Below are 17,463 nucleotides of genomic sequence, written 5' to 3'. Positions count from 1 at the left end.
TGCCATATGCGTTCATTCTCCTGTAATCTACAGATATTTCATGATTATTCCACACCTATAATGCTCAGGTAACATAATATACACCTGGTTATATGCCATATGCGTTCATTCTCCTGTAATCTATAGATATTTCATGATCATTCCACACCTATAATGCTCAGGTAACGTAATATACACCTGGTTATATGCCATATGCGTTCATTCTCCTGTAATCTACAGATATTTCATGATTATTCCACATCTATAATGCTCAGGTAACATAATATACACCTGGTTATATGCCATATGCGTTCATTCTCCTATTATCTACAAATATTTCATGATCATTCCACACCTATAATGCTCAGGTAACGTAATATACACCTGGTTATATGCCATATGCGTTCATTCTCCTATTATCTACAGATATTTCATGATTATTCCACACCTATAATGCTCAGGTAACGTAATATACACCTGATTATATGCCATATGCGTTCATTCTCCTATTATCTACAGATATTTCATGATTATTCCACACCTATAATGCTCAGGTAACGTAATATACACCTGGTTATATGCCATATGCATTCATTCTCCTATTATCTACAGATATTTCATGATCATTCCACACCTATAATGCTCAGGTAACGTAATATACACCTGGTTATATGCCATATGTGTTCATTCTCCTATTATCTACAGATATTTCATGATCATTCCACGCCTATAATGCTCAGGTAACGTAATATACACCTGGTTATATGCTATATGCGTTCATTCTCCTATTATCTACAGATATTTCATGATCATTCCACACCTATAATGCTCAGGTAACATAATATACACCTGGTTATATGCCATATGTGTTCATTCTCCTATTATCTACAGATATTTCATGATCATTCCACACCTATAATGCTCAGGTAACGTAATATACACCTGGTTATACGCCATATGCGTTAATTCTCCTATTATCTACAGATATTTCATAATCATTCCACACCTATAATGCTCAGGTAACGTAATATACACCTGGTTATATGCCATATGCATTCATTCTCCTATTATCTACAGATATTTCATGATCATTCCACACCTATAATGCTCAGGTAACGTAATATACACCTGGTTATATGCCATATGCGTTCATTCTCCTATTATCTACAGATATTTCATGATCATTCCACACCTATAATGCTCAGGTAACGTAATATACACCTGGTTATATGCCATATGCGTTCATTCTCCTATTATCTACAGATATTTCATGATCATTCCACACCTATAATGCTCAGGTAACATAATAAACACCTGGTTATATGCCATATGCGTTCATTCTCCTATTATCTACAGATATTTCATGATCATTCCACACCTATAATGCTCAGGTAACATAATATACACCTGGTTATATGCCATATGTGTTCATTCTCCTATTATCTACAGATATTTCATGTTCATTCCACACCTATAATGCGCAGGTAACATAATATACACCTGGTTATATGCCATATGCGTTCATTCTCCTATTATCTACAGATATTTCATGATCATTCCACACCTATAATGCTCAGGTAACATAATATACACCTGGTTATATGCCATATGCGTTCATTCTCCTATTATCTACAGATATTTCATGATCATTCCACACCTATAATGCTCAGGTAACATAATATACACCTGGTTATATGCCATATGCGTTCATTTTCCTATTATCTACAGATATTTCATGATCATTCCACACCTATAATGCTCAGGTAACATAATATACACCTGGTTATATGCCATATGCGTTCATTCTCCTGTAATCTACAGATATTTCATGATTATTCCACACCTATAATGCTCAGGTAACATAATATACACCTGGTTATATGCCATATGCGTTCATTCTCCTGTAATCTATAGATATTTCATGATCATTCCACACCTATAATGCTCAGGTAACGTAATATACACCTGGTTATATGCCATATGCGTTCATTCTCCTGTAATCTACAGATATTTCATGATTATTCCACATCTATAATGCTCAGGTAACATAATATACACCTGGTTATATGCCATATGCGTTCATTCTCCTATTATCTACAAATATTTCATGATCATTCCACACCTATAATGCTCAGGTAACGTAATATACACCTGGTTATATGCCATATGCGTTCATTCTCCTATTATCTACAGATATTTCATGATTATTCCACACCTATAATGCTCAGGTAACGTAATATACACCTGGTTATATGCCATATGCGTTCATTCTCCTATTATCTACAGATATTTCATGATTATTCCACACCTATAATGCTCAGGTAACGTAATATACACCTGGTTATATGCCATATGCGTTCATTCTCCTATTATCTACAGATATTTCATGATCATTCCACACCTATAATGCTCAGGTAACGTAATATACACCTGGTTATATGCCATATGCGTTCATTCTCCTATTATCTACAGATATTTCATGATTATTCCACACCTATAATGCTCAGGTAACGTAATATATACCTGGTTATATGCCATATGCGTTCATTCTCCTATTATCTACAGATATTTCATGATTATTCCACACCTATAATGCTCAGGTAACGTAATATACACCTGGTTATATGCCATATGCGTTCATTCTCCTGTAATCTACAGATATTTCATGATTATTCCACACCTATAATGCTCAGGTAACGTAATATACACCTGGTTATATGCCATATGCATTCATTCTCCTATTATCTACAGATATTTCATGATCATTCCACACCTATAATGCTCAGGTAACGTAATATACACCTGGTTATATGCCATATGCGTTCATTCTCCTGTAATCTACAGATATTTCATGATTATTCCACACCTATAATGCTCAGGTAACGTAATATACACCTGGTTATATGGCATATGCGTTCATTCTCCTATTATCTACAGATATTTCATGATTATTCCACACCTATAATGCTCAGGTAACGTAATATACACCTGGTTATATGCCATATGCGTTCATTCTCCTATTATCTACAGATATTTCATGATTATTCCACACCTATAATGCTCAGGTAACGTAATATATACCTGGTTATATGCCATATGCGTTCATTCTCCTATTATCTACAGATATTTCATGATTATTCCACACCTATAATGCTCAGGTAACGTAATATACACCTGGTTATATGCCATATGCGTTCATTCTCCTGTAATCTACAGATATTTCATGATTATTCCACACCTATAATGCTCAGGTAACGTAATATACACCTGGTTATATGCCATATGCATTCATTCTCCTATTATCTACAGATATTTCATGATCATTCCACACCTATAATGCTCAGGTAACGTAATATACACCTGGTTATATGCCATATGCGTTCATTCTCCTGTAATCTACAGATATTTCATGATTATTCCACACCTATAATGCTCAGGTAACGTAATATACACCTGGTTATATGGCATATGCGTTCATTCTCCTATTATCTACAGATATTTCATGATTATTCCACACCTATAATGCTCAGGTAACGTAATATACACCTGGTTATATGCCATATGCATTCATTCTCCTATTATCTACAGATATTTCATGATCATTCCACACCTATAATGCTCAGGTAACGTAATATACTCCTGGTTATATGCCATATGCGTTCATTCTCCTATTATCTACAGATATTTCCTGATCATTCCACACCTATAATGCTCAGGTAACGTAATATACTCCTGGTTATATGCCATATGCGTTCATTCTCCTATTATCTACAGATATTTCATGATTATTCCACACCTATAATGCTCAGGTAACGTAATATACTCCTGGTTATATGCCATATGCATTCATTCTCCTATTATCTACATATATTTCATAATCATTCCACACCTATAATGCTCAGGTAACATAATATACACCTGGTTATATGCCATATGCATTCATTCTCCTATTATCTACAGATATTTCATGATCATTCCACACCTATAATGCTCAGGTAACATAATATACACCTGGTTATATGCCATATGCATTCATTCTCTTATTATCTACAGATATTTCCTGATCATTCCACACCTATAATGCTCAGGTAACATAATATACACCTGGTTATATGCCATATGCATTCATTCTCCTATTATCTACAGATATTTCCTGATCATTCCACACCTATAATGCTCAGGTAACATAATATACACCTGGTTATATGCCATATGCGTTCATTCTCCTATTATCTACATATATTTCATAATCATTCCACACCTATAATGCTCAGGTAACATAATATACACCTGGTTATATGCCATATGTGTTCATTCTCCTATTATCTACATATATTTCATAATCATTCCACACCTATAATGCTCAGGTAACATAATATACACCTGGTTATATGCCATATGCATTCATTCTCCTATTATCTACAGATATTTCATGATCATTCCACACCTATAATGCTCAGGTAACATAATATACACCTGGTTATATGCCATATGCATTCATTCTCTTATTATCTACAGATATTTCCTGATCATTCCACACCTATAATGCTCAGGTAACGTAATATACACCTGGTTATATGCCATATGCGTTCATTCTCCTATTATCTACAGATATTTCCTGATCATTCCACACCTATAATGCTCAGGTAACGTAATATACTCCTGGTTATATGCCATATGCGTTCATTCTCCTATTATCTACAGATATTTCATGATTATTCCACACCTATAATGCTCAGGTAACGTAATATACACCTGGTTATATGCCATATGCATTCATTCTCCTATTATCTACAGATATTTCATGATCATTCCACACCTATAATGCTCAGGTAACGTAATATACTCCTGGTTATATGCCATATGCGTTCATTCTCCTATTATCTACAGATATTTCCTGATCATTCCACACCTATAATGCTCAGGTAACGTAATATACTCCTGGTTATATGCCATATGCGTTCATTCTCCTATTATCTACAGATATTTCATGATTATTCCACACCTATAATGCTCAGGTAACGTAATATACTCCTGGTTATATGCCATATGCATTCATTCTATTATCTACATATATTTCATAATCATTCCACACCTATAATGCTCAGGTAACATAATATACACCTGGTTATATGCCATATGCATTCATTCTCCTATTATCTACAGATATTTCATGATCATTCCACACCTATAATGCTCAGGTAACATAATATACACCTGGTTATATGCCATATGCATTCATTCTCTTATTATCTACAGATATTTCCTGATCATTCCACACCTATAATGCTCAGGTAACATAATATACACCTGGTTATATGCCATATGCATTCATTCTCCTATTATCTACAGATATTTCCTGATCATTCCACACCTATAATGCTCAGGTAACATAATATACACCTGGTTATATGCCATATGCGTTCATTCTCCTATTATCTACATATATTTCATAATCATTCCACACCTATAATGCTCAGGTAACATAATATACACCTGGTTATATGCCATATGCATTCATTCTCCTATTATCTACAGATATTTCATGATCATTCCACACCTATAATGCTCAGGTAACATAATATACACCTGGTTATATGCCATATGCATTCATTCTCTTATCTACAGATATTTCCTGATCATTCCACACCTATAATGCTCAGGTAACGTAATATACACCTGGTTATATGCCATATGCGTTCATTCTCCTATTATCTACAGATATTTCCTGATCATTCCACACCTATAATGCTCAGGTAACATAATATACACCTGGTTATATGGCATATGTGTTCATTCTCCTGTAATCTACAGATATTTCATGATTATTCCACACCTATAACGCTCAGGTAACGTAATATACACCTGGTTATATGCCATATGCGTTCATTCTCCTATTATCTACAGATATTTCATGATCATTCCACACCTATAATGCTCAGGTAACATAATATACACCTGGTTATATGGCATATGTGTTCATTCTCCTGTAATCTACAGATATTTCATGATTATTCCACACCTATAATGCTCAGATAACGTAATATACACCTGGTTATATACCATATGCGTTCATTCTCCTGTAATCTATAGATATTTCATGATCATTCCACACCTATAATGCTCAGGTAACGTAATATACACCTGGTTATATGGCATATGTGTTCATTCTCCTGTAATCTACAGATATTTCATGATTATTCCACACCTATAACGCTCAGGTAACGTAATATACACCTGGTTATATGCCATATGCGTTCATTCTCCTATTATCTACAGATATTTCATGATCATTCCACACCTATAATGCTCAGGTAACATAATATACACCTGGTTATATGGCATATGTGTTCATTCTCCTGTAATCTACAGATATTTCATGATTATTCCACACCTATAATGCTCAGATAACGTAATATACACCTGGTTATATACCATATGCGTTCATTCTCCTGTAATCTATAGATATTTCATGATCATTCCACACCTATAATGCTCAGGTAACGTAATATACACCTGGTTATATGCCATATGCGTTCATTCTCCTATTATCTACAGATATTTCATGATCATTCCACACCTATAATGCTCAGGTAACATAATATACACCTGGTTATATGGCATATGTGTTCATTCTCCTGTAATCTACAGATATTTCATGATTATTCCACACCTATAATGCTCAGATAACGTAATATACACCTGGTTATATGCCATATGCGTTCATTCTCCTATTATCTACAGATATTTCATGATCATTCCACACCTATAATGCTCAGGTAACGTAATATACACCTGGTTATATGCCATATGTGTTCATTCTCCTATTATCTACAGATATTTTATGATCATTCCACACCTATAATGCTCAGGTAACATAATATACACCTGGTTATATGGCATATGTGTTCATTCTCCTGTAATCTACAGATATTTCATGATTATTCCACACCTATAATGCTCAGATAACGTAATATACACCTGGTTATATACCATATGCGTTCATTCTCCTATTATCTACAGATATTTCATGATCATTCCACACCTATAATGCTCAGGTAACGTAATATACACCTGGTTATATGCCGTATGCGTTCATTCTCCTATTATCTACAGATATTTCATGTTCATTCCACACCTATAATGCTCAGGTAACGTAATATACACCTGGTTATATGCCATATGCGTTCATTCTCTTATTATCTACAGATATTTCCTGATCATTCCACACCTATAATGCTCAGGTAACATAATATACACCTGGTTATATGCCATATGCGTTCATTCTCCTATTATCTACATATATTTCATAATCATTCCACACCTATAATGCTCAGGTAACATAATATACACCTGGTTATATGCCATATGCATTCATTCTCCTATTATCTACAGATATTTCATGATTATTCCACACCTATAATGCTCAGGTAACATAATATACACCTGGTTATATGCCATATGTGTTCATTCTCCTATTATCTACAGATATTTCATGATTATTCCACACCTATAATGCTCAGGTAACATAATATACTCCTGGTTATATGCCATATGCATTCATTCTCCTATTATCTACAGATATTTCATGATTATTCCACACCTATAATGCTCAGGTAACATAATATACACCTGGTTATATGCCATATGCATTCATTCTCCTATTATCTACAGATATTTCATAATCATTCCACACCTATAATGCTCAGGTAACATAATATACACCTGGTTATATACCATATGCGTTCATTCTCCTATTATCTACAGATATTTCATGATCATTCCACACCTATAATGCTCAGGTAACATAATATACACCTGGTTATATGCCATATGCGTTCATTCTCCTGTAATCTACAGATATTTCATGATTATTCCACGCCTATAATGCTCAGGTAACGTAATATACACCTGGTTATATGCCATATGCGTTCATTCTCCTATTATCTACAGATATTTCATGTTCATTCCATGTGTAACTTGCCAAAGAAACCTTTTATACATCTACATAATATACACCTAATAAGTTATTACCCTCATTCTTTTTAGTGTGTCCCCGCTTATGCGCTCTCTAGTCTATCTACACATATAGCATTAGCATGTTCCCCCTAGTGGCCTATACTCTGCCCTCGTCATGCCCCTGTGTGCGGTTGCCGGCCTTTAGTTTCTACTACTTATCCCCATCCATTGATTTGATTCCATTTCAGATGGGGATGGGGACTGTTGATGCGCATGCGCGCTGACGCGCCGGCACTCTGCGACGGTAACTTTCTCTCGGTCGCGGCTGATCACGTGACCCTGGTCCCGCTCATGTGATCACACGTGGGTGAGGGCTCGGGGTCTTGTGGCCCCGCCCGTTCCGCTGACGGTCTCGGCAATGCTGATTCCCGGCTGGTGTCTGCGCTGCATGCACCAATCAGCAGCAGCTCCTTTACATTTCTGTATGTATCGTTCCTCGCCATTGGTTAGTATAATTATACAAGGGCTGGAGGGTTAGCATTTCGCCACTCCCCCTAGAGGTAGGCACGCCCACTGTAACGCGCGGCTGCGGGAAGTGGCTCCGCATTCCAGCCCACCGAGCCCAGGTGCACTGATCCCGGCTATTTCCAGCATGACGAGCTTCTTTTCGGGGTTTCCCAGGCGGTAAGTGTAATTTTGCTGTCGTTTGCACTTGTCCTTATTATATTGGTCGCTCGCAGACGTTGGTACACGGTTTCATGCTCTAGAATCCTTTTTAGATTGCACCAGTTTTCCTGTGCTGCATTGCCGCCTACTCGCTGTACCTCACTCCTGCCCGATTATTACAGTTCATGTCAGTTTTGAAAACAAAATGTATTTGCTTTTTCTGCCAGTGCTGTATCCTGGGCTCTGCCGTGCGTAGACCTGTATGTATCTGCAAGTATTTATTAAATGGTAATCAATTCATTACAAATGTAACATGGAGAAGATGAAATAGACATGAAAAAACACTGGCACAAAGAATGGTAAAACAGTTAATGCAAAAGGCTGCACAAAAGGCTAGAATGGTACAATGCAGTGCAGTAACAATGTAAGTACATGATCAATCATAAAAACATACCCAGTGCAGCCAGATTAACAAATGGTAAAGTGCCAGTAGTGCAGAGGACAGAGGTCTGGATACCCCCCTAGGAAGGGTAACGCGCGTTTCGCGTGAAGAGAGTAACACGCCTCATCAGACCGTGAGGGATATGATTTGGTTTGACCATCCACTTATGACGGCTCGACGTTCCAGGAATTTGAAGGATTATCTTGTGCGCAGCCATTACGTTCCAGCGGTGTCCCATCCTTTTGGCCAAATTGCCCCCTTATACGGTTGCTTTCCATGTGGCCACTGTCTTGCGTGCACCAATGTTCCTCGCAGCAAGACCTTTACAACTGTAGATGGCAGCCGCACTTTTGACATCAGGTGTTATGTTTCTTGTGCGACCTCGAATGTGGTTTATTATGCCACTTGCGGCTGTCCGAAGGTCTACATAGGTCTGACTTCACGGGAACTCCGAATTAGGGTCCGTGAACATGTGAGGGACATTGGTGCGGCCAAGACGGTGGTGGATGTTTCTACCCTTAAAACCCTGCCTCGACATTTTCGTAGCCATCATGATTGTAGCAGCAAGTCGCTTAGGATTAAGGGTATAGATGTTATTCATGTTGGCAGCAGGGGTGGCAATATTAGGAAAATTCTTGCCCAAAAGGAAACGAAGTGGATTACCATCTTGGGTTCTATGACCCCAGCTGGCTTGAATGAGTCCCTTAGCTTTGCCCCTTTCCTGTAGTTCCTCCCTTTTCCTCCCCCCCCTTTTTTTCTGGAACATCTGCCTGTTTTTTATTCTGGCATTTGTTCCAGAATTTTATGTTTTTTACACTGTTTTTAATTAATTATTCTTATTTTTTCATTCTTTTCATAGCCTTTTTTCTCCATTCTGTGTGACCAGCATTTAACCACCACTGTCGGTTTGAAGAATCTACTTTGGAACTTTTTTCCGTCTCCGAATTTGTGCTCGCCATGGACATCTATCATCGTGCCCGTTATTGTATTTTATTTTCTTTACTCCTCCATCGGATCAACTATTATATGTTTATACATGATTCACTGCTGGCACTCGGCGGGCACTTTCTACATTTGTGATCTTCCCGACGTGGATGGTGTGATTGAGCGCATGCGTGGTCCGCGCTTGTCGTCCCGGCCTGCCCGACGGCGTCTCTCTGGTAGTGGCGTGCAGGACTGGGAGCCGCGCCCCCTCTCGTGCACGCCTTGCCTGACGCTGTGCGCGCACCCCCGGCTGCCCGCGCCGACCGCGCATGCGCCGACCTCCTCACCATTCATTGGCTAACAAGGATCATGTGACGGGTCACCTGGTCCATTTAGTACTTCCGGTAACGGAGAAAATCATATCCCTCACGGTCTGATGAAGCGTGTTACTCTCTTCACGCGAAACGCGCGTTACCCTTCCTAGGGGGGTATCCAGACCTCTGTCCTCTGCACTACTGGCACTTTACCATTTGTTAATCTGGCTGCACTGGGTATGTTTTTATGATTGATCATGTACTTACATTGTTACTGCACTGCATTGTACCATTCTAGCCTTTTGTGCAGCCTTTTGCATTAACTGTTTTACCATTCTTTGTGCCAGTGTTTTTTCATGTCTATTTCATCTTCTCCATGTTACATTTGTAATGAATTGATTACCATTTAATAAATACTTGTAATTTTTTGCATATTAGCCACTTTTTGTTCTCCTGCTCTTGATTGTTGCCTGTGGTGTGCAGCTCTTTCCACGGTTTCAACTCCTTTGCTTTTTCCGTGGTTCTTTTAAATTGAAATCATGTTTAGTGCCTAATGGATTGCTACGGTTTTCTAATGTATCTGCAAGTGCTGTATCCTGGGCTCTGCCGTGCGTAGACCTGTATGTATCTGCCAGTGCTGTATCCTGAGCTCTGCCGTGCATAGACCTGTATGTATCTGCCAGTGCTGTATACTGAGCTCTGCCGTGCGTAGACCTGTATGTATCTGCCAGTGCTGTATACTGAGCTCTGCCGTGCATAGACCTGTATGTATCTGCCAGTGCTGTATACTGAGCTCTGCCGTGCATAGACCTGTATGTATCTGCCAGTGCTGTATACTGAGCTCTGCCGTGCATAGACCTGTATGTATCTGCCAGTGCTGTATACTGAGCTCTGCCGTGCATAGACCTGTATGTATCTGCCAGTGCTGTATACTGAGCTCTGCCGTGCATAGACCTGTATGTATCTGCCAGTGCTGTATACTGAGCTCTGCCGTGCATAGACCTGTATGTATCTGCCAGTGCTGTATCCTGGGATCGGCCGTGGGTAGACCTGTATGTATCTGCCAGTGCTGTATCCTGGGCTCTGCCGTGCGTAGACCTGTATGTATCTGCCAGTGCTGTATCCTGGGCTCTGCTGTGGGTAGACCTGTATGTATCTGCCAGTGCTGTATCCTGGGATCGGCCGTGGGTAGACCTGTATGTATCTGCCAGTGCTGTATCCTGGGCTCGGCCGTGGGTAGACCTGTATGTATCTGCCAGTGCTGTATCCTGGGCTCGGCCGTGTGTAGACCTGTATGTATCTGCCAGTGCTGTATCCTGGGCTCGGCCGTGTGTAGACCTGTATGTATCTGCCAGTGCTGTATCCTGGGCTCGGCCGTGTGTAGACCTGTATGTATCTGCCAGTGCTGTATCCTGGGCTCGGCCGTGTGTAGACCTGTATGTATCTGGCAGTGCTGTATCCTGGGCTCGGCCGTGTGTAGACCTGTATGTATCTGGCAGTGCTGTATGCTGGGCTTGGCCACACACAGACTCTTACATATCTGGCAGTGCTGCAACCTGGCCTTTAGTTGGTTTCCAGTCTTATTGGGGGCTGGCAGACACGGCCATCACATATAGCTACTAATCTGTACATATGTGTAATTGGTTATACACAACATATGCTTATAATATGGTATTTTATTTTTGGTCTGTAAAAGGAGGCATGGTTTGTTATTCAATCTGTCCATCCATAGCAGTAAACCTTCACCTTTTGTGCCTAGATGTAACAGTTCTGTGCCACCAGGTAGTAATATTGGCCCCTCTGTGCCGACACGCCAAGATGACCCCATACACTAGTATCCATCCAGCTGTAGACACCTGGTAACAGACCTGCCTCAATACACTACTCTTTATACAAACATAGCGAGGACATCAGTGCGTGTTCTGGATGTGTATAGCCACTTGCTAGTGAACGAGCATGCTGTCCTTCCCATACTCGATGCAGGTGTTTACAGCATGTACCATATACCGGACTGCAAGCCCTGTGCGATCTAGAAGAAATAGTCACATGACTGAGTGACAGCCATATAGTCTACCATCAACCCATGTACGGAGCTGGAACAAGGAACATACATCTGCACTGGAAGATCATTCTGAAGGAACTCTGGGATCAAGATAATCTTTCAATGTGCTTAAATGAATGGCACTAACCAATCACTAAGAGCACCTTTATTCAGGTAGCTTAGGACGTTGGCGTTCTAGACATACACATTGCCCGCTTCATCCTTTGTCAGTGCGCTGGAGACCCACTTGCACATTGATCTTCAGTGTCTCCTTTTACAAACTGTACATAAATACCTTTTAAGAATTGTATATTCCAACCTGATGCCAATACCTGGAATAACGTCTTCACATTCACATCTTATGGGTGAACAGACTTGAGAAGATGAATAGGCTGCTTAGTATAGCAAAAAGCGGAGGCCCCATTGAAACTGAGAACTACTGCTGCAGTTTTGGTGACTTATAAGACAGATTCACACTTTTTTTTCGTTCTGAGGACACAATGCACAGACTGGCTGTGGCTCTATGAATGCCACAGCCTCATGTCTATAGGACTGTTGGATTTGGGTCAGGAGGCCCGTTGCCAGTCTGTCTTCTAGAGCCATTATTTAAAGGCATTAGTCCTGTTTTTCCCACACACTATGCTCCATGGTTGGAGAGGAGTTGATATGTGATTTAATTATTGTCTTTATTTTGTTGCAGCATGGGTGAGAATTCAAGATGATTCAATAAGATTTGGCTGTATAGAGACGTGAAAATACTGTATTCTCCAAGGAGCAGATTTACAGCACTAAACACGACAAAGATGGATCAGAACAATAGTTTGCCCCCTTTTCAGGGACTGGCATCCCCCCAGGTGAGTGATATATCCTAAACCATTTCATTAGAAAAGTAATCGAACACATTTCATTGTCATTTTGCCGTTCCACCAGACATCCCAGGATTTATGATGGAAAGCATGTACGGTGGAACCTCGGTTAACGAGTAACCCACTTAATGAGAATTTCACTTAACAAGCAAAGCTTTCTGTAAATTTGTAACTGTTTACAAGAAAGCTTTGCTGTACGAGCAAAATACTCACCGCACACACTTCCGGTTCCGTACATCCACCACGCTCTAACCTGCTCTTGCAGTCCACACACACACACACACACACACACACACACACACACACACACACACACACACACACACACACACACACACACACACACACACACACACACACACACACACACACACGCACAAAACACACATACAGTATTATGCTCACCTTACCTTCCGTTCCATTGCCAGCCTCATGCTTCTTGTAGTCCGCCGGTATGTTGCGACGAGGGAGGAATCCTCACGGCGAACTAAAAGACCCAGGAGGCCGGCGATGGAACGGAAGGTAAGGTGAGCATAATATATGTACCTTCCATTCCATCGCCGGCCTCCTGAGTCCTGTAGTTCGCCGCTCCAGGATGTGTATCGGCAACCATAGCAACGAGGCAGGAACTTCGGCTGTCAGACACTACTCAAAGGCAAGCGGCTGCTGCCTTTGACGTCAGCGCACTGGGTGCGGAAGTTCCTCCCTCATCGTGATGGTTACCCGATACACAGCCCGTACTAGCGAACAGCAAGTCCCAGCAGACCGGCGATGGAAGGTAAGTGTGTGTGTGTGTGTGTGTGTGTGTGTGTGTGTGTGTGTACACAATAGGGGACCAGGATGGGACATTTAACAAGTTGTGGAACGAATTGTCTGCATTCCAATGATTTCCTATGGGAAATCTTGCTTTGCTGTATGAGTAACTTGGTTAACAAGCACAGTCCCAGAACGGATTGTTCTCGTTAACCAAGGTTCCACTGTAATACGTTCTGCAGAGGTTTGTTTGTGTGGGCTGCCTCTGTATGTACTGTTACCTGGAGGAAATGAGCACCATGCTTGTTCTTCATCCCTAGTTTATCTGTGACACCCACTTCTACTGAATGTGAAGCGTTTCACCACAAACCTGAGAACTATTTCATAGTGCATGTCACGTCTAACTTCTAAATGATTATCTTAGCTTTTGCATCTCACTTTTCAGGGAGCAATGACACCTGGTATCCCCATCTTCAGTCCTATGATGCCGTATGGCACTGGTTTGACCCCACAACCTGTACAGACAACAAATAGCTTGTCGATTCTTGAAGAACAGCAAAGACAACAGCAGCAGGCTCAGCAGTCCACGTCCCAGCAAGGCACTCAGGGGTCCGGCCAAACCCCACAATTGTTTCACTCACAGACTCTAACCACAGCACCTCTTCCAGGCAATACACCGCTATATCCTGCCCCAATGACCCCCATGACTCCTATCACCCCAGCCACTCCGGCATCAGAAAGTTCTGGGATTGTACCTCAGCTGCAGTAAGTACACTTTGTATATCTTTGTCTAAGAATACTTCATTTATAAACCTATGCTATGTTCGTGTTCCTCTAAAGCGTATGCTATGCCTATTAACCTTTTCACCCCCCAGGCATTCTGTTCTTATATTTTCCTTGTGCTGTTTATTGACTGGATTCATTTTTTTTATATATTTGGATTGATCAAAATTTTACGAACGCAGGGTTACCAAACACTTTTTTTTTTTTTTTTCCTTTATATTAATTGGGATTACCAATTTTCAAAATAGAAGTGGGCACAAATCAATGATAAAGCTTCCAAAAAAATGTCTGCACTTGAGAAATAAAATGTTTTTATTCACATTTAATGGGAATCTGTAAGCAGGTTTTTGCTATGTAATTTGAGGACAGCATGCTGTAGGGGATAAAAAAAAATCAACATCATGGCTTTTATCAGGCTGTGTGCTGGTTGTGTAAAGGCTTGATCACCTAGTGATCATTGCTGGACTACAATGTGAAGCTCATGAAGTTTGCAACGCACCCTCATGTGATTGACTCCTCCCTGTCAATGTACAATCTCTATTGATATCCTGGTGTGGGTGGAGGCAGCTCTCCGCTCTGCTACATGACTAAATCTAATCTGATCGTGTCAGTGGCTGCACCCAGAAATCTAAGTGACACATCACTGGAATCAGGATCTCTTTCTCTACATTATGCTGCTCTCAAATGAGGTAGCAAAAACCTGGTGACAGTTTCCCTTTAACCCATCCACAGCGCCCCCAAACCCGAATAGTGGGACAGGCAGCTACCGTATTCTGCGGAGAACACTTCATCTCTGCAGGGGAAGAAACGCAGGGACCAGGACACGGGTTGTGCGGATTGTGGGCACGTATCATAAATCTCAGAAAAATGTGATTCAGACAAAATTCCCAAGGGAAAATACCCTTTAATGAGGCAGAGGGTGTCACTGACCTCACATCTAGCCTATAGTCTGGCTGGCAGTGTCAATCTTTTTACACCTCTATTTAGTTGTGCACAAAATTGCGGTCAACAGTTTTTGTGCACCTTTTGAAAAGACTGACTTCGCTGAACAGAGGCCAAACAGAGTCTGGAGTAACTCTGCTGCCTCATTAGTGAATGGATTTTTCGCGGGTTTCACCTGAATCACGTATTTTGGAAATAAAGATTGAAACCCCAATGTAAATGCTCAGCATAGAGCACAAGATGACTAAACTGATCCAAAATCTTCTGTACCAAAATAGTCACCAAATGGCATTCAACTCAAGCCACAAACACAAATTGCCACTCAGGTCCACCATCGGTTAACAAATATAGGGGGCTTCCACATTACTGGTAGCACAAAGCTCTAGAAAACACTATGGCTTCCTCAAAAAAAAAAAATCCAGCAAAGTATGCGCTCCCAAATCCAAATGCACCCCTTTTTCCTGAGCCCCAAAATGTGCCTATACCACAGTTAACATCCTCATGTCTGGCATTGTTGTAGTGAGGAGAGCCCACTTAAAGGTACGTGGTGCAGGTTTGCAGAAGGATGAGCTGGGCACAATATATGGGCACTAAAATGTACTGGGCACAACAAGGACTTATTTGCAATTTTTAATTTTGCAACCTTCACTGTGTTTAACACCATGGATGTTTTCCAGAGACTAAATCATCATTACACCCAAAGATGAATTCCCAGAGGGGTGTAATTTCCAAAATTTGGTCGCTTGACGGGGATTTCTTCTGTTGTGCCACTTAAGGCGCTCTGTGAATGGAGTCTGGAAACAATTGTAGGAAAATCTGTGCTCCAAATGTTGCTCCTTCCGTGCTGAGCCCTATGGCAGACAAACAGTACTTTACAGTCACATGTGGAGTATTGCCACGTTCAGGAGAAATTGTGACACATTATTTTTTACCTATTCCCCTCTTGAAAAATGGAAACCTGAAGGGTAAAACAACATTTTAATGGAAAAAATGTAACCCTTTTTTGTTCGCTGCCCAATATTCTACATTGTTGTGACACACCTGTGGTGTCAATATGCTCACTGTACCGCTGGATGAATTCATTAAGGGGTGCAGTTTGTAAAATGGGGTCACTTGTGGGGAGTTTCTGCTGTTCTGGCACCTCAGGGGCTCTGCCAATGTGATATGGCACGCCCACACCATTCCAACTAAATCTGCACTCCAATATGGCGCTCCTTCCCTTCACGTTGTACTGCGCCTCAAAAGTAGTTTTTGACCACATATGGGATACTGGTGTACGCAGGAGAAATTGCACAATTGTATGGTCCATTATCTCCTTTTACCCTTGTGAATTTTTTTTTAAGGTTAAAAATGTTTTTTGTTTTTTTTTTCGTTTTTGCAACTCAACGTTGTAAAATTCTGTGAAGCCCTAGAGAGAGAGCGATTGTTATACTGATAAGTTAAAAAAAAACCAGAAAAAATGTGTCATTAAGGTGTCTTCAGACCCGGGGATGAATGGGTTAAAACTGATCTTAAATTATGTTGCAAAAGGAAAATGGAAAAATAAAACCTTTTTCATGAGATTGAAAACCAAATCTCTGATTAATACAAATGTTCAATCACACTTGTTGTCCTCACGTATATGATTCAGGAAAAAGTGCATATCATGTAAGGCTTGTGTCCACGTTGCTTTCTTCTTTGCTTCTTTTAATCAATAAAAAAAAGCATCCCAACAAAGTCTGAGAATCCTGACTTGCTGTGCCCATGTTTTTGTTTGTTTGTTTGGTTTTTTTTTTTTTCGTTTTTTTTTTTGGC

The 17,463-nt window shown here is 40.3% G+C and overlaps 1 protein-coding gene across 1 annotated transcript in view; it reads left to right on the top strand.

Annotated features, from left to right (window-relative positions):
• The first annotated feature begins 8,483 nt into the window (after positions 1-8,483).
• The window catches only part of TBP (TATA-box binding protein), a 117,743-nt gene continuing 108,763 nt past the window's right edge, over positions 8,484-17,463 (top strand). The window contains exons 1-3 of the mRNA XM_075338192.1: positions 8,484-8,622; positions 13,026-13,179; positions 14,390-14,709. Of these exons, the coding sequence (XP_075194307.1) occupies positions 13,129-13,179; positions 14,390-14,709 (371 nt within the window). The 5' untranslated portion in view covers positions 8,484-8,622; positions 13,026-13,128. The remainder of the gene's footprint in view (positions 8,623-13,025; positions 13,180-14,389; positions 14,710-17,463) is intronic.

Source organism: Anomaloglossus baeobatrachus, chromosome 3 (assembly GCF_048569485.1).
Source record: "Anomaloglossus baeobatrachus isolate aAnoBae1 chromosome 3, aAnoBae1.hap1, whole genome shotgun sequence".
NCBI lineage: Eukaryota > Metazoa > Chordata > Amphibia > Anura > Aromobatidae > Anomaloglossus > Anomaloglossus baeobatrachus.
The sequence above is the reverse complement of the archived record's forward strand: the minus strand, read 5'-3'. Positions and strand labels throughout refer to the sequence as shown.